The sequence below is a fragment of the Buteo buteo genome, chromosome 1 (assembly GCF_964188355.1).
Source record: "Buteo buteo chromosome 1, bButBut1.hap1.1, whole genome shotgun sequence".
NCBI classification, from domain to species: Eukaryota; Metazoa; Chordata; class Aves; order Accipitriformes; family Accipitridae; genus Buteo; species Buteo buteo.
In genome coordinates, this window is record NC_134171.1 from 85,258,829 (window position 1) to 85,282,766 (window position 23,938).

Below are 23,938 nucleotides of genomic sequence, written 5' to 3' on the forward strand. Positions count from 1 at the left end.
TGCAGACGCTTCGTTCCACTCTGCACTTTATTCTGAAAGAGGAGGTATGAATAGAGGGGACAGGCTAAAACTTGGGGTAAATCAGATAATACAGCATGAATAAGAAAGGTCTTTCAGGTAACATCCCTGGAAATATGTTAAGATACAGGCAACAAATCTGTCTGCAGGAGGAGGAGCAGGTGATTGGGAGTTCAAGGAGCAAATTTAGAATCATGCAAGTGCCAGCAAAGCTTCTCCTTAGACTTGTGTGCTTCCGCAAGTTGGCTCCTGCTCTGTTGGAAAGCGGGGGCCAGCACAACTGAGAAGTGCATAGGTACCGGCTCTGTTTTTGGCCCCAACTTGGCCCAGAGGGAGAGCCAAGAAGCTGAAGAGCAAGCTGGTTTTGTATTGTGGATGCAGAACTTGCCTTCCTCGGGCTTACCACATGGCTCCTTGGTGTAAGACAGGGTGTTCAGAAATCCCTGCCCTGCCAAGAGCCTTGGCTGCACCAGACAACTCAGCAGCCATCAAGAAAGCTCCGGGAACCCCTCATTGGTGGTGAAACTTAGATGAGAGCCTTCTCGCTCTCAGGATGTGGGGCGTAGTCCTCCCGCGCTGACTGTATTAGATGCGGGCAGAGCACATCTCCATACTGCCCTGTTGATTTTCTTGGTGACACTTCCAGGCACAGCCAGGGACTGGCATAAAAGTCAGACGGTTCTTCCCTTGCCTAAATGGAGACGCAGCAATAGAAGAGTCAGAAATGGTTCATTCCTGTAGTTTGGGTCTGATTTTGTGACCTGCGTGCTTGGTGTCAGCCTTGTGAGCTGGGAAGCACCTCTCTCACCCAGTCGGTCACGTAGCCTCAACACCCCGGGTCAGTACGGAGATATGGATCTGGCTGCAACGGCTGTGTCTGCTGACGTGGCTGGGGGGGTCTCAGCTGTCCTGCACCTCAGGTCTCACTGACGATGGGGGCTAATTAATTTTCCTTGGTGCTGAGCTCATCTGTCGCTTGCTGTCACCGGGGTTGGTCTGAGGCCCCTCTGTAACAGTAACCCCAGAGCACATGCTTTCTCAAGGATCTTCCTGTGTGTAAACGCACCAGACTGAAGAGCAATGGCTCTTCTTGACTGGCACTAGTATCTCCCTCCAATCAAGCAGGCTGTCTGCCCTATGATTTATTATACTGCTTCTAGTGAAACACGTGCTGCCTGCAAGCAACCGTTAACGACCACTGACTGTCTCCTCTTTGCCCAGCAGTGAATTTTTCAGCTTCAAGGTGCAACACTACGCACCAATGGTATTTTCAGGCTTGGCCTGACCTTCACATCAGCCTCAGGATCCGAGTCCATTGCATCACCGTTTGCTCCCAGTAGGATGTCCTTTATGAAGAACAGTGTCATAAGGTTATTGGTTTCTTATATAAGTGGTAGAAAGTGATCACAGGCTTGTCCAGACCCATTTCTTGTTTCTGAAATGTCATTGCAAATAAACGTCATGTTCTGCGCCTGCTTCATGGAGCAAAGGAGTCAGATATATATGGAAAAACCTACAGGCTTCACAACAGGGCTATAAAATCAGCAGAGAGCAGTTTGTAAGTGCCACAATTACCTATTTAGTGACATAGATTCACCACTTGCCTCCACAGAGAGAGCCTGTGGTTTTTCAAAAATCAGTTTAGTGGGATTGGCATGCCAGGTGAGCTAAAACATGTGGCCTGGTGGGGACTTGAGCTGTAGATGTCACTTCCCAACACCCATTTCTGCAAAGGGTCAGTGGCGAGACTGTTTCATACAGACTGCAAATGCACACACACAACAGTGCCATGCAGGTAGAAGATGTGATTTAGAAATGTGCCAAGTGGTGCAACAGAGAGAAATAAGTAGTATGACAGAGTCCCACCCTAAATAGCAATTGAGAGGGACAGTGAGCAAATAAAAAGTGTCTTTCACTTCTCTTTTCACAATGGAGTTGTGCTAGAGAAGAAAAGTGCACAACTCGGCCAACCCCGGGGACTTCTGTCTTGTTTGATGGCAATTGTCATTTGCAACTGCTGTCCCTTTGCTCATGAATGCACGAGGGTGGGGTAACCCAGTCAGCAATTTATTTAAAGCAGAGATGCTGTTTGGCAAACACTTGGGCACTCAGAAGGAACAGGAGAAAAGGTCCTGGTTCTCCTCCAGTGTCTCTTGGGGGCTGAAGGAGGAACCACCCTGTGGGACAATGGCAAACCTTGCTCAAGGGATGGATCAGTTCAATGAGCAAGGTGGCCAGGGGAGTGCAAAATGGTTAAAAATCCTCTTGATGGAAGGGAGAACGATGCTGCAGGTGGTATGGGGGCACCAGACCTACCCCGCAAGGTGTCAGGTTTGCCAGCATCAAGTCCCACTCCCACCACTGAACACGGACCGCACTGACAACTGGCAGAAGGGCTTTAGTGAGCAGCTGTGTTTCACAGACACCCACACCCATCTTACCTGAACACTGCACAGGCTGGGGAATCTCTTAAGCCTGTATGCGCTGCTGAACACTTTGTTTTGATTTTATTTTCTAGGAAGAACTTCAAACAAATGAAGAGGGTTTGGCAATTTTTGAGCTCGCAGAAGACCAGCGGCAGGCAGAGGCTGTGTAACACAGGTAAGGCTGCTTTTGCTTCCCTGAAGTCCGTACTTTGCAAACAACTGATCCAGAAAATGGTGTAGCAGCCGTCTTAAAGAAATTACGAAGACTTCCCATGTTCAGACCAGGCAGCGCTGGGCCTTTACTGAAAACTCTTGCACTGAAAAGGGTGTATATGAAGAGATCCACACTGCCTGGTCTGGCCCTGGCACATAACCACCAGCTCTGGACTCCAAGTGGGTTATGGTATTCTACTGTTAGCATACAGTAATCAGAATTACTTGCTTCTGCTCTTCACTCCTGGTATCTGTTTGGCCTGTTTATCTGTATCAATGTCAGTATGTGCAACAAGCAACCTAGAAATCTATGATGTTATTTACCTTCTCACTATCACCAGTTGCTTGCTTTGATTATAAAGAAACTATGTGGAAAGGATCCAAACGCTGTGCCGAGTGAGGAAAAACACCCTGCATTCATGATGGGACAACAAAAGATTCCAAAAAATTAAGAATAAATCTGATTTTTCATGACACAGTCAAGAACGCACAGTCAAGTGAATACGTTCGGGGCAAAGGCCACCCATTTGACAATAATACTGTTATAATCCAGACCCGTCTACTACCAGCAGGAAGATATACTACTAGGATGGTGCAATAAAATAATCAACAAAACAGGTTTTCTAATTGGGAAAAGCACTTTGAACACGCTTCTTTAAAACCTGTTTGTAACCGGTTTGTCTGTCTCCTGAACTTCCTACCCATGTAGTTATCTCTTCCTTCATTTTTTGCGACTTCAAACATTTTGAAGTTGCATCCAAAAGGAAAAACTTCCCAAGCATAACACTGCAGAGAACGGCAAGAAAAAAATGCTGTGGCATACCACCTTTTGGGAGTGGCACCAATGTCCAGGTAAGGTTGCTAGATTAACGGCTCCTCCTCGAGATCCGGCCAGACCATCCATCACGTGCCTTGTGCTTTCACATACTGAGTCTGTGTTAATGCTTATTTTTCAGGTGATTCCATCTCGTCAGCGTAAGGAAAAGGTTCGTTTATTTTCCCCTATTTTCCTTTCTCTGTTCCCCTTCCCTTTACTCTAGAGAGGCATGCTTGCCTCCTAGGGCATGATCGTATACTGAAGAACCACTTACATAAATATCTGTTTATTTCTGCCCACAGCATTTTTACAGACCTCGCAGAAGGGCACTCAGAAGACAATAAAGTAAAAACATCTGGGGCAATGTAACAGGTGCGTAGAATAGACAAAGAGACTGCAAGGTCATAGATCACCTAGCAGGACATGGGGAGGGAAGAGCAGATTTCCCCGCTGGGCCAGCGCTACAGGCCACATCAGCTTTCCAGGCTCTCCATACATGACAAAGCCATGAGGCTTCGCGACACCACTCCTTCTCCATTGCCACCTTTGTTTGCTACTGAAAGATCCAACACTTCCAAATAAAAGCGCTGCTTCACAGGACAGCTGACAGTGATGGGGGAAGAGGTTCAAGCAAATAGAAATAAGTAGGTCTGTCTTGTCTAAATAGGGTAGGACAAACTGTCACCAATTCCTTGGGGGCGGTACTGCTGACAGCAGCAAATGGCAATGCCAACGCTCGCAGGACATCTGGGTACTGAAGCTGTCACCTCTAACAGGGTTCATAAAAAATGGCATTTTTAAGACTGACTTTCCCAAGACATACAGAAAGGAGCTCCCATTTCTTCAGGTGATAACACTAGTGCCTGAATCAGTGCAAACATACACTCCTTAAAAAGTGAGCATGCCCTTCCTTTCCATGGGTACAGTTACATGTCTAGCAAGCCCAGCTGTAGCCCTGGTTACATCAAAAGACCTCTCACTGACTTCTAGGAACCGCCACATTAGGTTCTGGGTTGGAGTAAAAAAATCTCACTGCGATTCTTACCAACACCATTTATGTCAGAGATATTGAAACTAGCAGGACAGCTCCAGCCCCAGTCTGATTACCAACTTATTTAATTGTATGTTTCAATCAGACTGCCATAAAATCTAGTGGGAATAGTTAAAAGGCCTTGAATCTGGTCAGGTGAGACAGCATAGGGTAGCAAGCAACTACAACAGTAAATGAGACCAGAACTACCTAAAGCTTAAATGCACTGAAAGGAAAAACTGAAAGGTACACATAGCTTCCAACACTCACAAGTAGTTTAGGTTAAGGCTTGCAGAAGACACTGTGATGACAAAATGCAATTAGGCAAGTCTAACCTAACATGCGTGTTAGAGGACCCCACAACTAAAATGTTCTACATCATTTTATAAAACCCCTACCATAAAGTCCAGATTTAAATTAATTTTTTTTCTTTTAACAAATTACAGGCACCATGCTTAAAGACCCCCATTGCATTGTGCCTGAAGGAGAACCCTAGTCACAGAGTCTTCAAGGGATAAAAAATACCAGCCTATATCCATGCACACAGAGGGAGCAGGGTACTTAAATTTTTCAGCTATTTGTAAAAAAAATCCCATCTTGTGACTGTAATATCTGTAAGGATTGTAGCATACCCCTTCAACTTTGTACCAGCTCCCAACACTGAAAGCTTGGGCATTACGTTACGCTAATTATGATTAGTTCCCCTACTAACTTTAAAAGTCACATATCACTCAATCACGTTTGACACAAGAGGTCCAGCACCCCCTTAACAAAGCAAATAACCTTCACTTCCTCTCTTAGCACTGAAAACTTAAAAAAAACCCAAAAACCCATTTAACTGTCACTGCTGCTATTGTACCACCTTCCACTTGAACAATGGCCACAAGTTATCATCTTTATTCTGTTTCTTATGAAGAAGAGGATATAGTCATACTAGGAAGAGAAACTTGTCCAAGTGACTAAAGGGGGCTAAAGTCATGCCATGCGTTTTTGACAAGGGTTTGCAAGCAGGAAAGCTGTCGATTCTTTCAGCACTTGTTCACATCACTGAAGAAGCAGAAAGAGCACTTCAGGCCTTCCATGCTGGTTTTTCTAGTTGTTGTAGTTTAGGCATCTCCTGCCTTAGGGAAAAAAAAAGAGCAAGTACTGCCTCAGAATCAAAGTGCCCTTATCACTAAATGTATGTGTCACACTTGCTACATCTGTAAACATGGCAAAGACATCTCCAATAGCTTTCTGGGGCCTGCAAGCTTCTGCCCTCATTCTTAGATTTTGCATAGAAAAAGAGAAGGTAGGCAGGTAACACCTGTGAGCTGCTTGGTCCCAGCTCTTTATTGATGTGCGATGTTCAGCAGAAAGCATATCACATAGAAGGTAAGAACCAGCCGTTGTTGTATAGAAGTAAGCTCACACACAGCAACTTTCAGCTCCTACTCTAACCTTGCTTCTCATCCTTGGCTCTTTTCCCTCCCAATTCCAAAAATCTGCTCAAGGATGGTGTGCGGGACTGGAGATTATTTAAACTACTCCTTCCAAACATTTCATGTTAAGCAGCCACTTAATGTACGAGAACACTTCCAAGAAGTCTTTCTTTAATAAAAGTAAAAAAGTCTTAAGGCAGTTAAGCGGCTACCTAAGTCTATATTGTTGGAAAATGCAAAAACTGAACCAGCACCCCCATACGCTCGTTTAAGAGCCCCAGCACTTGGTATATTAATTGCATCTGCCACCCTAGACTGGTTTTAGACAATTTTACATGCGTATTAGAATACATTTTATTAAAACAGGACAAGAAAATTAAATGAATGAGTACTAAATGGACATACCTATTTTTATTACCAAAAAATGAAATTAAATCATGTACTGTATTCAGTTTTTTCTTTTAAAATTTTATCTTTTATTCACTCATCAAGAACCAATAAGTTATATAAATCATAATAGTTCTCATTTCCTTACTGAAGTAGTCAACAAGATTTTTACTTATTTTTATGCTGACTGGGTAGCACATTAGATCTTTAGAAAGAGTGTATTGGTCTTTGTTTTTCCCTAGAGATTCTTCTTAAAAACGCTACCTTTCTAGCACAGGTTTCTGCGAAACCTCTTCCATATTATTCGCATAGCGTTGCCGTTCCCCCCGGGAGGTTCTGAATGCAGCCGTATCAGGTGTCAAGGCACTCGACGCTGTGCAGGTCCATTCACACCTCGAGAACCAGCCCACGAGGCTGGCAGCGTGGCCACCATAGACTGCCACCACCCCCACCCTTCCAACTCACCCCTGCTCTTTGAATGAAGCCACGAATTACACTAAAGCTCCATGTTGAAGGCAGGGGCAATGACTCCATTTGACAGATGTTAAACCAAATACTTTTGTATTTAATTATGTTAAGAGTTCAAGAAGGTTAAAACCATAGACAAATGCACAGAACTTCTGTCCATGACAATGAACTGAGGCAGCAACATTGTCATCCCCATGCTTTAAACAGAGTCTAAAGCAACTTCTAAACAAGCACAATTTGGGATACTCATGTAGAACTTAAACAGTGATTTTTGTTTGCTTTACCTAGTGTGAAGGGTTTTCAAACACTTCAGTAACTTTTAACTAGTCCCACAGTTGACATTTTCCCATCTGCTTCTCGTAAGCAGATGTTTTGCTCTGTATACCAATAATACTTTTTCTTTCCCAATGCAATCTAGTTTTCATGGTAACACGCAAAAGCATTCTAGTCTTGCTCTTCTTCATCCCCATCCTCCTCTTCATCCCCTTGATCTCCAGATTCAATATCATCTTCATCTTCAACCTGAAATGAAGAAAGGTCTGTTGTGAGCAGTTATCATCCCTTACTCTAATCCAACCTTTTGAAGGCAAGACAAACACTGAGGGAATGAAAGTAAGCTTTAAGGTAACCTAAAATTACCATGCTGTATCAATTAGCACTGAATAAAGGCAATTGTCATCTTGTAATGTCACACAGTTTAAGTTCTACGCTAAGGATGGCTGACTAGTGGGAACAACAGCCTCCATTCAGCACCATCAGTTCTGCCCCACACATTCAAATAAGCAACTTCATACACACTTCAGTTCCCCATACAGCTGCATCAACTAAAACCTGCATTCTTCCCCAGATAGGCTGAGGAGGAAAACATGTCCGTCCAGTGCTTTGCAATGCCACAAGTGAAGCTGCTAATGTCTTCCGGGGTACTTCCTCCCTATTGAGTCATTTAAAAGTCAGACTCAAAACATTCCTCAGCTACACTTAGAGACTATACACTTGCTACAAATACTTGTCAAAACAAATAATGCCTTTGCACACCGCACTCTTTAAAACCCTATTCCTGCAGGTGAAGCTAAACCAGATGACTTAACTACCTAAACGTAATCCTTCCTTTAAGGACTGCATAAAAGACAAAACAGTTGTCTCCCAGCAGGAAACCCAGGCTCGCGCCCCCGTGTTCAGCCACAGTAACTGCAGCACAACAGCTTGTTGTCCACCTTCCAGTCACACATCCAGCTGCGAGTCACAAGGATTCTTCCAAGAAACCACCCAGAAGACAAGGCTCCCAGAAACTGCCCTGACATTTCACAGTGCTGCTTAAGAAGCAGACTAAAGCCTTCCAGTTATCACTTGTCTTATCTGTGGAACAATCCCTTAGGATTGTAACGAGGCCATCACCTGCTTTGTAGTTGGCAGCCAGGATAAACCATAGCAAGGCCGGGCACGTGGTCAGGTATCATTCCAGACACATACATGACACTTTCTTTTCCTCACAGGTGTTCGTTTGGCAGGTACCCCTCAACATACCCAAGCTGAAGACTTCTTTCAAGAGGCAGCCATCATATTTTATTGGTGGCTGCCAATATAAGTTGAGAAATCAACCGTGGTAGATTTAACAGCCCTCCATTTATAGGAAGATGCCTCACCAGACTTAGTGGATCAAGTATTGCCATACCCAGACTGCTCAGACCTTCCTTGGACCTGAGAACTCATTTAACCCATTGTTTTGCTTACCGGTACACCAAGATCCTTCAATTTGATCTTCAGTGCAGATAGCTTCTGATCCTGGTCAGCCAAAAGCACTAGAAGATCATCCTGTTCTTTCTTTGATTCTGCAACTTCTTGCTGAAGTTTATTTTTCTCATCTTGCAAGATAGCAACTGTACTACTAGATGAATCCAAGTGCTGTTTTAATGATTCTTTCTCCTCAGAAAGGGCTTTGACTTCACTCTGGCAACAGGAAAAATCCCCCACCAAGTTAGACCGTAAGCATAGGAACAGCTGAAGCCTTGTTTCCTACAAACACATTCCATACATTACCTGTAACAGCTCCAACCCCATGAAGTGCCCTGTGGCCTTGCTCCCACGCACTTCCTTACCCAAACTCCCCTTACTACCCACCAGGAATAAGGTAGGTAGATGTCTTAACAGTGACTATCTTCCTCCCAGCCCAATTGGACTGTCCATGTCACAGTAAAGCTATTTCGTAGACTGTCCTTACAAAATCTTTTAAAGCAGACAAGGCCTACGTTTCCCAAGTGAAAAATGGAAGAGATAGACCCAGCTTCCCCTACATAGCCTGAAACACTTCAGATGCTGAGGAAACAAACCACTTCCACCCAAAGCCTTTCCTATTGTAAAAGTCACCCTAACTGATGGCTGAGTATCAAGTGCCTTCGTTTGGTGTTCACCCACTACCAACCTTCAGTTCTTTTATTTCTTGCTCAAGGCGTCCCTCCAATTCAGAGTTGTTTGCTGCTCTTGCACTGCTGTCTCCTAACACAGGATCTGCAGTTGTATTCTGTGGACAAGAAATTCAGTATCAGAGCACCGACTGTCTCGCATATAAAGACAACAAGCTATGACATTATACAATCAGCTGTCGAATTTAAAGGCATATTTTCTTCTTACAGCATATCCAAGGTGTGGTAGTTACATACATCCTGCACTGCAAGGCATGAGGAAATAGATCTGTGATTCCTGGGGTCTCAATAAATACATAAGGCACATGCACACAGAAAGGAGAACACAAGGTGCAACCCTTATTTCATAGAAGTTGCACTCTAAATAGAGACTGTTAGGTTTTTTTTGTCTAGGCAGACCCTATTACAGACCACTAGCCTTCATTCAGATGCTTCTTAAGTGCCAAAGATATGGTTTTTTTTGATTAGGCTAAGTATCTGAATCTTTGTATGTGACTACTAAAAACAGCAATAGTTTAGTTGCAGCCAGCCCTACCCAAAGTTACTATTTTCAAAACACAGCAACTGTCTTACAGCTGAAACTGCAACACGGCACACATTCAAGACAATTTCTTCTCCAGTTGTACTACATTTAAGACAAAGCTCTAGGAAAGGTAGGCAGTCTGTAGGGTGGCAACGAGGTTGTCTCGACAACTGGTGGCAGCACGGAACACTTAAATGCGCCTCTGCCTTATGGCCACACAGGGCCAACACACATGCAATGGCACTTTGTATCAGAGCAGCTAAGACTTTGACAGCAGAAGTGTTAAAAAAAAAAGCCTTCCTCTCTCAAATGATCTGTACATTGAATTTAACACTTGATATTCTGCCCAGCGTAAGCAGGAAAGCAAATCTTCAAGATTTAGTTGCCAAAGAGAAAATAAGGGACTTGTTCACTGGTACCATTACTTGTAGCTTTTGATTCTCCATCTGAAGCTTAGAGATTTCTGCAGACTGTAGTTGTATCTGACTCCTGAGCACTTCTAATTCCTTTGGGAAACAGAGACAAGACATATTTATAAGTTAATTTGATAAAACAAGGTAGTTATTCACATTAAATTCTTCGTAAGTTAAACGCTACCAGACTAACTGCTTCATACTAGCATACATGAGAGGAAAAGTGCATCTCTGTCTCAATGAGCACAGCAACCATCTCTCAAGATGACAAAACTAGTTCAGCAACATGCACCATTTCCCACCCTGCTCTTACAAACTCTTTTCTCTGGAATGCCCAACCAAGGCACCTGTCTGAGCCACAGTCATGTTTATGAAGGTGTTTCACACCACTAGCACTCCCATTTGCATCCTCTATACATTACCATTCTTGGTGCAGAAACCTATCATGACTTAACCAATCTAGGCATTATTAGTTGTCTCATCAGAGCAACTCTGCTAGGTATTTTTTGAGCACGAGCTACCTTACTTTACTCAATCTGCACATACTTAAACACTTACTCTATGCTACACATCTAATACCTGGAAGCTGTCCTATCAACATTTGAAGGTATGTTTTGCAATGAATAAACAGATAGATTTTGCAAGTCTGAAGAGTCAGCTGCAGTGTCTTCTGCCGGCTCAATCTTGCTTAGCGAAAACAAGTGATTCATTTTTGGATGCATAATCCTGATGCTCCAAGATTACTACCATCATCACATGAAGGTACACCATTAAAAACATCAACATGCTCAGGAATCCATGCTCCTCCCTTAAGTTTGGCAAAGCCCCCTTCCCATCCCAAGCTACCACTGTTCACTGCAGCTTTGCTCAAATACCACAACTTCACCTTTTGTAGTTCATTATTGTGCTCCAAGCCACCAGATTTGCTGGTCTGTGAAGATTGCTCTGTTGTTCCTATTTCCAACTGTGAAGACTTCTGTAATAGCAACAGGAAAATCAGCCATAGAACCAGACAGACTAAATATAGTCATGCTATCCGAACACAAAGCAAACTGTGTGCTTGCATGATTGAAGTTCCCACTAGAGAAGGTGCAAACAGGCTAAGAAATGGCACATCATGAAGCTCTCCAGTTACACAAGAGCAGCTGGATGGTCTCCTCTAAGGTGGATGCAAAAGCATCTTTCACTAATTAAAATGCAGAAGACATGCACAAAATAAAAGCAGCATGCATCACCCTGCATTTTGACAAGCAGGCCACCATAAATATCTTAGGCATCACCACCACTAAGCTCCTAGGAGACACCTACCTTTTTTTCCCCACCCAAAACATGCTAAAAACCACTGATTCTACATTACAAGAAGTCAGTTGCACAAATTACTCTTGGGAACCCCATGAAACAGAAAAAGCTCTGCTCAAGCCACCTCCCACCATGTTTCCTATTACTAGCATGCAATCAGTTATGATTGCTTGCTTGCCATTATGAGGACTTCACAGCTTAAGGCAGACTACATTTGAAAACAGGAATTGGAAGCTGCATCAAGTTCTGTTGAGACAGTTAGAGCGCTTACCAGTTTTTCAATCACAGAATCCTTTTCCCTTAACTGCCCTTGCAGCAGTTCATGCTTGTTTTTCCATTCTTCCAACTCCTCTTTCAATTTGCTCACTTCTTCCGTCTGAATGCCATTCATCTGAAATGTATCACTGTGGGAATTGTGATGCTGAGTGTCCTTTCCTAAAGGACAGAGTTTATAACTAAGGTCACAAACACCAACGTCATTTTGAAGTTAGCTTCAAACAGATCAGTTAAAGTACTATTGCCCATCCTTCTCCCACTCTGCAGGGCAATACAAGCCATTCTAAATTGAGAACCAAAGCAAAGTATTTTAAGAACTCTCCATCAAAAAGCTAAATAAAGAGCTCTAACTTGCCATACCTTCAAGTATATATTTGTAGTTGCACCTGCATGCTGCTCTAGTCATTCAGTTCATCCAAGTTAAGTTCACAGACAAATCGTTCTGAAGGACAATTGTTTCCTACTATATTTTTAATCCTAAATAACCCTGAAGGCAGAATTACTTTTTGAAATCATGTCATACCCAGCTTATCAGGCATCCTGACCTCGGAATAACTTGAATATACTGTCCTGATGTAAGCATTCAGTTAGCAATCTCTCTAGTGGCAGTAACAGGCCCCATCTTGCACATCTGCCATACGGCAGTTCTTCCCTAAATAGTTTCTTCCTTCACAGACCCAAACTTCAGCACATACCATGGCCCATCCTTTCATGTTCTAACTATGAACAGGCAACAACTCTTTCGGACTAACTTCAGAAAAGAAAGGTGTAGAAAGCCTCTACCAGCAGCTCTCTAGTAGCCAACAGTTCATACTGCAAGCTTCAGCTCTAACCCCTCAGCAGGCACACCTGCAGGAAAGCAGCTAGGGTGGCAAGGAAGGGCTTTGCTTCTCATCATAGGCAACCAAAGTGATACCAGATCAGGTCAGACGCTATTGCTAATCCCAATATTTCTATGTGTCCATGTAAGTAAACTGTCTGGTCTACAGCGGCCTTCTTCAGGTGCTTGTTTTCCCCATGAACAGACCTACATGGCAGATAGGCCCTAGCTCAAGTTGTCAAACAGATCTTGCAGAAAACACCAATGTTATTTCAAGAGACCCAAGAGTTAAGCACAAAGCAAGAACAAATTATACCTCATTCACATTTTCAAGATGTCCTCTTGGTTCTCACTGTGCTTTATTCTGTAAGTTTGAAGGCACTTAAAGCAAAACCTAGTATTTTTAGTAAGGGAGCAAATCTGATGCTTAAAGCAAATTGTTTGCAATGCTCAATACCAACTTGAAAAAAAGTGTATTTTATCTCTATGGGAAGTTTTCATAAGCTGCAGAACGTAAAACAGCATGCCTGAAGTGATATAAGGTTGTCTGCTTGAGTTTTTCCATAGCTTGCCACAGATCACAAAAGATGTCTGCACTAGCAAGATTTTTTTTATTATTCTTTCTAAAGCCTACCTAGTTGTACTTTCAGGAGATTATATTGGTCCTTATGCTGTTGGATCTGTGACACTTGCTGCGTAACTGTCACTTGGAGCTGTTCATTTTGAGACGTTAAAGTGTTAATTCGTTGTTTCAATTCTTCAAGCTCCTGGTCCTGTGGCAGGAGAAGAAAAAAAACACTTAGGAGTAATAACACTTTGAATACAATATTGTCAGGAAGGCAAATAAAGACAAAAAAAACCCCTAACTCCATCATTACATGTTACTGGTTTGTGATACTGTCAATGCTACCTGTGACAGGTTAGCAGAAAAGCCTCACACAAACCTAAATAGCTATTCCTACAAAAAAAGCCCGGGGAAGACAGAAGAGGCCTGTCACACCAGACCAATGCCTTCTGAATCTTTTGGAGACCTCCAGCATCCCCACACCAGGGACAGCAGAAGAGAGAAAAAGGAAATATATGGAAGCTGATGACGCTAGTTTTTCTCCATCACACTGAAGCCTGCATGCATTTGGTCCACTTCAATAGTCTTTAAAGAAGTCGTGGTAATTACAGTCATCACATGTTCAATAAAGCCTCACTGGCAGTTCCGAAGTGCCCCTTAATTCCACATGTACCACTATACTCTGTGTCCATTCCAGATCCCTAAACTAAAAACACCTGCTTCAGTTCCCCAGTAGCAATTTAAGTTAATTAGCTTTGCTCCTCTACTCAGTCTAAGCTGTGGCAACAAGTGAACTACCATCAGAAAAAAATTTGAGAGTCCAGCCACAGCAGGTATACCGAAACTTCACTGACAAACTTCATTTCTTCATTCAGCCACATTTCATCTGTCATCTTTTCAAAGGTAAGAGCACAGAACTAAGAATTACATCCCTTTGCAAAGGGCTGCAAGTTCTCTAGTTACTCATTTGAAAAGAAACACTTGAACACAGGAAAGAGCAGATGTACCCCAAGAAAAAAACTAAACTTCATCAGCATTCTAAACACTGACATTTCAGTTGAACCAGAACTTGGCTTAAGTGTTTTTAGAGGTGTTTCTGCATTGCTAGATTCCTTATTACTTCTTTTGGAACATCGGGTATTGAGCTGCACTGCAGTGCCTCCGAAAGCCAGAACAAACACCTTCTGGAGACAGATGTACAGCATAACTCCCTCTTACCTGCTCTCTAATGACTTTTTTGTAGTGAGTCACAATGTTGTCATGCTGTTCCAATGTCTTCTTGACCTCCTCCTCCTTTTTATCTTCCTCACTAGACTTGTAAATAGCTTTACTTATGACACCTGTCAAAAACAGTTTCTGTCAACTTAAACCCAGTTCCCATATCTTTTTTGCCCTCACAACAGTCTCACAGCCTCACCTACTTTAAGTTAATGGCATTTAGCAATTCAATGTGCACTTTAGAAAAAACAATTGTCACAAACAGGTTTAAGAAAATAGGAAATGGCAAATTTTTTATAGCAAGGTTTGCACACTTACTGCTTTACACACTTTCAGAACAGCAAGTGGGTATTTTGAGTCCTTCCTATCCGAAAAGGTGTGTTTTACTTGCACTATGGCTCCGCTACAAGTATTGCCCAAGTGGTTGTGCAGATAAGTGAAGGACTTAGAACTACAAGGGCAACATGCAGATTGAGTGTGATTGGGCAAAACAAACCATCTTTACCATAGCTGCTTCAAGGTTTTTTCCTTCTCTAGACTGGTTTAAGTTGGGCAATATTAATTAACAGGACCTTAGATGTTAAGGATGATGACAACTTGTCTCTTTTGTGATTAACAGAAAATACTGAATAAAGTTCCTATCATTTTCTAAGGAGCCAGGAAATTCAGCATTCATAATTTTTCTCAGTGAATCAGTTCAAAGCAGCAAATACCTAGAGTACGTACTTCTATGAATCAACCTTCTATGACTATCGTACGTGCTCAGTACTTCAGTCTCTATGCGAGCACAGGCAAATACACCTCTTGGCCACGCTGTGGCAACTCGCAGCATATTTTAAGAATCATTTCACCTAAGAATAACCAGTTATCCAGTTAGTACAAGCCCTGATTAAGGGCTTCTACGGGGAGTATTTTTACTAAATACTTGAACTCCGAGCATAGGTATATGATTACTTACAGCTATCATTGTAACATGTTTTTCAGAGCACTCCATTTTAGTAGTATCATCACACTACTTTTAAGAGGGTTACATTCGGCACATTTGATAGTTCAGTCATCAGTTTTTCACAAAAACTACAGAAATAAGCATAACATCTCACCTTCCAATTCCTTTACAAGCTTAGTAAATTCATGATCAAACATCATGTGGTCTGGGCTAGAAAAACTAGGTTGTGGTTTCTGAGCAGCTCTAGAATAAAGTTCATGTTTACTAATGAAGCCAAGCTTCTCAATGAAGTTCTCCCTGCCAATCCTCTTCTCAATCAGCTGTTTCAGCTTCTCTCTAAAGGGAAAAGACAAATCAATAGCAGAGCAACACTGGAAAAGAGATGAACCCATCCTTCCCTGAAGGTCATTTTTGCAGTTACAACTCTTGATTATCTGTGTCAGGCCTTAACCGCACTAGATGCTTCGCATTCAAGATACAATTTTTCAGTTGCCACTGACATCTGTTCTCAGCCTAGAAATACACAAGTTAGGAGGCCCTATGCAAAACAACTATCTGCTTTGCCTCGCAAGAGGTGGGTCAGTTACTTTGCATCCCGTAAGGAATATGCATAGAAAACATTCAACCAAATATTCTCGACCACACCGCGTCAGTTAAAAGCCTCGTAAACCACCATCTGCCAGTCACAGAACCTTTCCCTACAGTCCTCTTATTTCTGCATCATACTTACTTCCTATAGTTTTCAAGGGAATTGTCATTGTAGTAGATGGAAATGCCAAGCAAGAGTGCACACAGGCCTTGGACGAGCTGCTCCTCTTCTCCAAGGTTTTCAGCTATCTGCCCTGTGAGCTAGAGCTCTTGTTAAGGGTATTTGAGGTATTTCATAAGCACATGTAACATACTTCTCCCTGTAAATTCCAGTTAACATTATTTTCACATGTAAAACCAAGCTTCATTATGAAGCAGGCAAAATAGCTGATGAAACCCTCGCAAAGCTAGCTCCTGTTTTGAAGGACCTGGGTAGTCAGTGGTTTCCCTGAAATTTCTTTTCTCAGTAACTGTCTGCTTAACCAAAGAGATTTATTTGTTCCAAAACAGACTGTCGGTTTACATAAGGTGTCAGTTTAGCCATATGTACTTTAGTCAGATTGTTTTCCTGAAAAGCAAGCACAGAAATAAGCTTCAAGTAGGAAGCATTCTTCCCACCTCTTTGGTATAAGCGTAAGTCACACTAAAAATATCAATGGGCTTGTCGCAATAAAAAAAATACACTTTGCTGGCAGAATGACATAGCTTTCTACTGTACTTTAATTTACATGCACACCTTATAGACAGGTCAGCATACACAGAGCACTGTCAACAAAAGGCTGGTTGTATCTCTTGCCCCAGTGCATTTTCTTTTATGTCATGCACTATCTCTGCAAACTGATCTAGATAAACTTTTAACTTGAACATGAATAATCCAAGTAATTTCTAGACAAGTGGTTCTACTCTGCAAGCAGGTCAAGGATACAAAAGGTACATTGGCTGGATTGTGAAGGAAGTGGGTGACAGCAATCGAGCAGTTGCTTAGCCAAGTGCAAAGCAACATCAGTAGTCCAACCCTGGTCTGTACTTTGCTGCCCTGAAAGAATAAAACCCCCCATCATTATCATTCCACAGCAAAGGACTAAAACACCAGAAAAAGCTGTACTGACTCAGAACTCACCTGCTTTTACCTCATCATTTTAAAAACAAGTCATGTCTTTCAAAATACCCATTAGTTAGTTATACTGAACAAAGCTTTAGTGCTTTGATGAAACAAGCATTAAACCATTCATATTTAACTGTTTTCAGAGCAAAACAAACACAGATGTGAAATAGGACTCAATGCAAATTAGCATCAATGTAAGATCATAACAAATTAGTTCTGCATTTAAAATTAATACTAGGGTAAAACAAAGGAACATACACACAACCCTTGTAAAGAAGGAACAATGTGTAAATGAAGTCAGGTAAGGATTCCCTATAGGAAGAAATGCATCACTAAGACTTCCCCTGCTGACTAAAAATTGCCATGTGTTCCTAGTATTATTTTCTAAGCAAAGAAGGATAATACTGGAGCGGCTTTTGGGTCAGACAACATGTACATTAAGCCAGCAAGAGGAATGCTAACTGCAGTATTTGGTTTTGTTAACTAGGAAAAATTCATTTTCATCTGCAAATTGACTGTCTTCTCAATTCTGTCCCCCTTGTCTTTGCTGCAGATATCGTGGGCACACCAGTGTTGCGACAAGCATACCTCTATTCCAGTAATCAACATTCAGAAGGCAACCAAGAAAAATGTTCCCTGCATGGACAACTAAGCTTCACACAAGCACCTAATAAAGTGGGTAAAGTAACTGGAAGATAAAGTTGAGCCTCAAAGGCAAGGTGAGGTATATAGAGCTGCTCGGATATCTTCAAAACGGGGCAAGAAAATACACTGGAACAAGTGGTCACAGGGATCAAGACAGCGGCAAGAGAAGTATTCACCACCAACAAAGAAAGTCTGTGCCTGCGAGTTATCTGCGCCTGAGACACTGAACTTGCATCCTTGTCTCTGATAATCCCTATGCTTTAGAGCTGAAGGCAGTGTTGTTTTTACCTTAAGCTAAGCATTTAAAAAAAAAAGCAGCCCCCCCGCCCCCCAAGGTCTTTGAATACACCAGTTTACCCATCAAAACAGCCAGTGAGCAGCAGCCTGGCAAGAAGCTCTTCTGTAGCAGGCTCCCAGCTACCCAACTGCCACTGCAGACCACAAGACAGGCAGGAACTAAGTCTAGCAACTCTGAAAGAAAATACCAAGCTCTGAAGAGACTGCCTTCAAGGACTTCCTTCTGAGGTGCTGTGATTTGCTCCAGTATATCACCATCACTAAGATAAAAACATCTTCTTAAAGGAGAACACAGCTTACAGATACCAAGACTGTGGCACCCATCCCTAATGCTGCACACGTGGGAAAGGAAGCGTCTGGCCCTTTTTCATCATTATCTATGTCACCACTTCCAGAGACCCAGTGAGTACTACATGTCCTACTAGCAATCATTCTTTAGTCTTTGCTGTAGGTTGGTCTGTAGCTTTTTTGTCACCCTGTCGTGCTGTTGTATTAACACACATATCTTCCTTGCTGCTACCCTTCTAGCTGAATGCCACAACTGGTTTCCACTGACCTAGGTCTCGCTGCCAGTTGCCTAGTCCCCACCAAACTCTGTTGTCCCCTTGCCCTCTCCTTGACTCCGGACTGGCTCATCTACCTTTCTCCATCACCATTGTGCATTTCCCCTACCTACCTTGTACTTGGTACTTAATGACTTCCATGCAGCACAACACTTGCAAATTTATGCTCATGAGGTGACATTTATTTCCAAAACAGTCTGATGACAATACATGTTTAAGAGATACTCACTAGCATATAGCAGGTTTACCCACAGAGGCAAGACAGGATGCCCAAAAAGCTGTCTCACCACTTTTCATTACCCACTTGGTAAGACTAAGAACTGCGTTCACACTCCAGTCAAGTGAAGCATGAATTAAGACACAAGGTGACAAATCGTAGGTCTTAAAACATCATACAGAAAATCATCTATGACCCTCCCTATGCTCACCCTTAGTCTCTAGGAACAGGCCACTTGGCTTGACCAACTCCACCAAGCTCCGATTTCTACAAATGCCTGACTTTCCTACACTTAACCAGTTTAATTGCTGACAGTCTACATTTAATCCCCCAGTAACCACCCATGCAAGAATGCTTTAACCCTTCTGGGATAGACAAAAGTTCCTTGGAGCAACCAAAATCAGTCCAAGTTAACAGTTCAGACTCAATAATTACTGACAAAACTGCTATGGCACCCATTATGTGCACAAAGACATCAGTCATGCCAAGTTACTCCTTGTCAAAAGATCAAGTCAGTTGTCCCCTAGCTGAACAAAAAAAAAGTTTGCTTCAAATAGAACAAGCAAGCAACACTGGAAACCCTTTTCCCCTCACTTATATTTACAAATACTGGCTCTTACTGTCCCAACACTATTAGCCAGTTCATACACACTGGGAATAACAGCTCTAACTGGCAGCCTTGCCCTACAAGCACATTGGCACACCTCATGCTTCTTAAAAGAACACTGATAGAAGCGTCACTTATCTTGTTCAAAACCCAGTTACTTTTGCTTGTGCGGCCCGGCATTTACAGCACACCTTATCTGCTGGAAGCAGTGGCAAACCACGCTTATTCTCAAGTGCTGCATGCTATTCTGAGGCCAAATCAAGATGTTCTGCCTAAGGGTTTCCACACAGTCCTGAACAGCCTCTCCAACAAAAAAACCCCACACCGCTATTTTCTAGACACACCATGATAACACCTACTGGAAGAGATGACAGCTCTCCATGGCTGCTGTTCCACAATTCAGGGCTGGTAACTATACAACCCCACCCCTCAGGACAACTGCGATCAATGTGGTAAATAAAGCAGACGATTCCACAGCAATGATATTTCAGAATTGTTTTTCTGCCGCTGATAACCAAGTTAGCAGTGCTTTAAGTAACAGAGCCTTAAAGTCAAACAACTCACATCAGGGGTCATATGCTAGTAATGAGATCCCTGCTTTTCACAACCAGTAGCTCCAAGGTTAAAACTTCTGCTAGAACGTAGAAAGTACCAAGCGGCCAGAAGGCAAATTAAACACAGTTTTTCTTTTAGCAGTCAGGAAATCAGCAGTATGTTCCCACTTTACATTGTACCAGCTGTTTGCTACAGGGCAGTCCGAGAAAACAGCATTTCTAACAGTCTTCACTTTTCTTACAAGAAAGCACATCTGTTAGGTGAGCAGATGGCAAATGAGTCCGCCCCACTGGAAAGAAAGCACCCATGCTACCCAAGATCTTTATCCCATAGTTTTGTGGAGCACCCCCAGAGAATCCCCTGGAGACACAGAAAGAGCTTATTATGCTAGGAAAATCCCAAACCCAACTGCATCACAAAGCTGTAAGTGGAAACACATCAAAAAGCAGTTAAAGAAAACCTCCCCAGCAAAACCCAAGACAAAAGGAAAAGGCCTGCTTTCGGCAAGGAAGTGCCAAAGCTGTGCCAAAACATACATACCCGTCTGTCGATCTTATCGCCCTGCAAGTTACACACATATTACTTGAGAACCTTCAAGTGGAACACATTTCAGAAACATCTCCCCAAAGTTTGAATCCCTTGTATCATTTAAGGCTAAAGAGCCACAAGCAGTTCTATTGACTCAAATTTACCTTAGACAAAAATGCCAGGAAAAGGATAAAAAAAAAAAAGAGAACCATCCATTTTCAGGTAAAGCAGGTAAAAAAAGTCACATGAACATACTTAAAATTCCAGCATTCTGCCATTATTCTCAATTGCAGGAAAGTCTAATTGCTGCCAGAGCTAACTAGCTCCTTATTACTACAGCCATTTGGAAAAATATACGTGTAACTTTTGAAGCAAACGTCACAAGGAAGTGTGGGCTAGGAGGTAAAGTTCACTCATCATTTGCAGAGCCAGATGTTAACACATTGAGCATATTCTAAAAAACTTTTAGCTTTGAATAGCAAAAGGAAAAATAATAAATACACAAGAGCCTGGTATTTCCAAGACATTTCAAGGTAGCAGTTACAGGTTAAATAGTAACTAGGCACTGCTTCAGCAACAAAACATGACTGGGGATCCTGCCCATTTGCCTTGTCTTTTAAACTAAGTTTAAGGTCTAGATGCTTTAGGACTCTTTGCCTACTGAGAGTAGGCAACATCAAGCAGCAATTGCTGAGAAAAAGCAAGATTTGCTGCTTTTCTCCTCCCCCTGAAGCGTAGAGTGCTTTCAGCAAAGCTTAAAAACCATCTGCAAGAGAGAGATAATGCTCCTTCTCATTAAGTTAGCACTTAAGTCTTCCTGCGATGCACCTGCACAAGAGCAGCATTCTTACTGGATAGCCAGAGTTTTAACCCAAAGCAGGGGGCAGTCGGTGCCATACCTGCGAGAGGATGTTGGTGCACTGTTGCAGCAGCGACACTGGTGGGTTGCCGATGCTCGTCGCTAGCTGAACTCTCAGGAGCTGTTCTTTCAGAGTGGCATTTTCCTGTAATGCGTGGGCCAGAGCCACAGCGGCACACCAGTTTGAGAGAGAGTCCGTGGAAAAGAGGCCCCCACAGAGCAGCTGACCAGCTGACACAGAGTTACCTGTAGCTACCAGAATGGCCAAGACGTACAAGTGAGACTAAAACAAGCCACAAAACTGGCAAAATATTAAGTCGTCAAAATACAGTTAACACCCGGAAAAGGGAAACTAGTGACATTTCAGAGAAATCGGAAGCCTAATCATCTTGCTTGTATCAGACACGTAGTGGCAGGTAAATGATTTTGCAAAAGACATCAGCTGATGCATTAAACATTTGTGCTAACGCACAACTCACTGCAGACTTCAGCTTTGCATACCGTCAATAGTAGATGGCAGAAGCGTTGAAACGATTTCTCCTTGTCCTTTTTGGTTTTTGTATAAGAAGCACTGGAAGCAATAGAGAACAGCACAACGTAGCACAAAAGGCTGCCTTTCGTTTACCATGGACATGAGGAGTACTACAATTGCAGGCCTGTTAGAAAAGGAAAAAGAAAAACCGTTACGACAAAGTTGTGAATGAAGACAGCCAGATACACAATGTGGAGTGTATTCTCCAGGTAAAGAAAGATACTTTTGCCTACTCCATCTATTACCATTTCAAACATGGGAGTAAAACCTTTCATTTTAATACGAAAGTTATTCAGTTAGTTAAAACACAAAACAGTAGATTCATTATACACAACTGCAATGAGCTAGCATTCCTCTGCAATATTTTTGTTTCACATTGAGTCCCCTGCTGCTCCCTGCTAGCTTCAATAATACTGGAGAAGATGCCTCGTAAGGCTGCTAACAACTTGTAATACAGAACGCTTTTTCTACCCTCACCCTCAATACTCAAATGTTAAGATTAAGATCTCATTAAGCTAACACTTGCTGTTCCCCAGTCTGAGTAAATATCAATTGCCTATTTTCCTAGCCTCTAAATCTTTTTGTAGGCTGTCCTCTGGCTGACAGTGGCAGCTTGTCCCAATCTAGGAATTTCTCAGCTATTGCTCATACACTTTTCAGGTACCATAAATAAAATCAGTTCTAGGCCTAATCTCTGTGGAAACACACCCAACACCTTCACGCTGTATCTAATAGACCCAATGTGAACTTGAAGCTCTTCCTCTGTATCATAATTACAAACTCTGAATTTAAACAATCCTTTGGATTAGACTGCCATTGCCCATACCAATACATCATTACCTAACACAGTTAAACACTTTTCTTCCTCTACCTTGGTGGATTGGAAGGTGCATTTACAGAGGCAAAGTAGTCTTGATTCATCTGGCATCCTCGAATGACTTCTGATACAGTATTAATGGTCTAGAGAAAAGGCAGAGAAAAAAAATTAAATGGATAATTAAATGTGAGCCATAATTTCCTACCTAGGTTGCTCAAAATTATTTAAGATAACCATGACAGCTCTGTATCAAAAAAACACACACCAAGTCTCAGCACAGAGATTTATTCAGTAAAACCATTTCAAATAAAGCAAACAACTAACAGCTGTGAAGCATATTGAGCAAAAGTTAAGGGACAGAAAGCTCAGACAGCTCTATCGGACCCAGTTACCTCCAACTTCATTTTCTATGTCAGATGAGTTTTGCTATGGCAGCCAGTTAAAATAGACATGTTAAAAGAAGTTGAAAAGTGAACCTTTTAAGAGATAAAAAAACTGGAACGGAGGCCACGCCAAAGAAACCAGTCTACGCTTAAAGCACATCATTTTATCTAGGGAAAAAACACCTCCTCCTACACTGCTGACAGGCCTTTCTAAGAAGCTAGTAATCCCTCATGATTGGAAACTTGCTGAGTCAGAATACTTGTAGACTCTCTCAAAAGAAAAAAAACAACAAAAAACCCACCCCCAAAACAGGGAAAAACATGAATCAATTCAGCCGCTCTGGGATACGCTGAAATCCAACACGAAAAAAAAAAGCAAATCTGAATACTTTCTGGCTGCAGAATATAGTGTAGAAGTCTACCTTACATATATGCTGCCCACACAGGAACCTCACATCTCTGACATCTGAAATAATTTCTTAGCAAATACTATAATTCCAGGTTGTCTCTGCAGCAATGGTTATCCCTGTAGACACCTGCTTTCACCCATTTAGTTGCCCTCATTCCTACATCTATTAGCTTCCTCTTACTTCTGTCAGGATATCAGCAGGAACTCCAGTTGCCATCAGGATTGTGCAGAGCTGCTGTAACAACCCACAGTGAAACATTGCCTTCTGACAACTGCTGGTAGCACCAGGAGGATTTGTGGGAGACACGAGTACCCGCACAAGCTAGAAAAAAAGAAGAAACTTTTCTATGTAAAGAGAGCCCGAGACCTTCTCAAATGCAAAACAAAAGGAATTCACCCATTTGAAGCTTAGCCATGAAAAAGAATTGCTCCTAAAAATGGAGATAAAAGGGAATAATTAAACAGCATGTTCATCACATTACTACATAAGGCCATTTGATTTTGAGTTAGGTGAAACCCTCTACAATCTTGAAATATCTGACTCCATTGCAAATTTTCCAACTGATGAGAACT

At 42.3% G+C, this 23,938-nt stretch overlaps 1 protein-coding gene across 9 annotated transcripts in view; it reads right to left on the reverse strand.

The window, feature by feature from the left end:
• Nucleotides 1-6,377: 6,377 nt before the first annotated feature.
• USO1 (USO1 vesicle transport factor) overlaps nt 6,378-23,938 on the reverse strand; it is a 35,866-nt gene continuing 18,305 nt past the window's right edge. For 4 of the 9 annotated variants that reach the window (XM_075039511.1, XM_075039528.1, XM_075039571.1 and 1 more), the window contains 16 exons: nt 23,547-23,687; nt 22,628-22,716; nt 21,726-21,880; nt 21,265-21,476; nt 20,378-20,398; nt 16,774-16,884; nt 15,991-16,109; nt 15,415-15,596; nt 14,315-14,436; nt 13,166-13,304; nt 11,707-11,870; nt 11,023-11,112; nt 10,143-10,229; nt 9,200-9,298; nt 8,512-8,727; nt 6,378-7,302 (listed from right to left, as the gene is read on the reverse strand). In XM_075039511.1, the coding sequence (XP_074895612.1) occupies nt 7,225-7,302; nt 8,512-8,727; nt 9,200-9,298; nt 10,143-10,229; nt 11,023-11,112; nt 11,707-11,870; nt 13,166-13,304; nt 14,315-14,436; nt 15,415-15,596; nt 15,991-16,109; nt 16,774-16,884; nt 20,378-20,398; nt 21,265-21,476; nt 21,726-21,880; nt 22,628-22,716; nt 23,547-23,687 (2,025 nt within the window). In that variant the 3' untranslated portion in view covers nt 6,378-7,224. The remainder of the gene's footprint in view (nt 7,303-8,511; nt 8,728-9,199; nt 9,299-10,142; nt 10,230-11,022; nt 11,113-11,706; nt 11,871-13,165; nt 13,305-14,314; nt 14,437-15,414; nt 15,597-15,990; nt 16,110-16,773; nt 16,885-20,377; nt 20,399-21,264; nt 21,477-21,725; nt 21,881-22,627; nt 22,717-23,546; nt 23,688-23,938) is intronic. The other 5 variants (XM_075039536.1, XM_075039521.1, XM_075039552.1 and 2 more) reach the window with 3 other exon arrangements.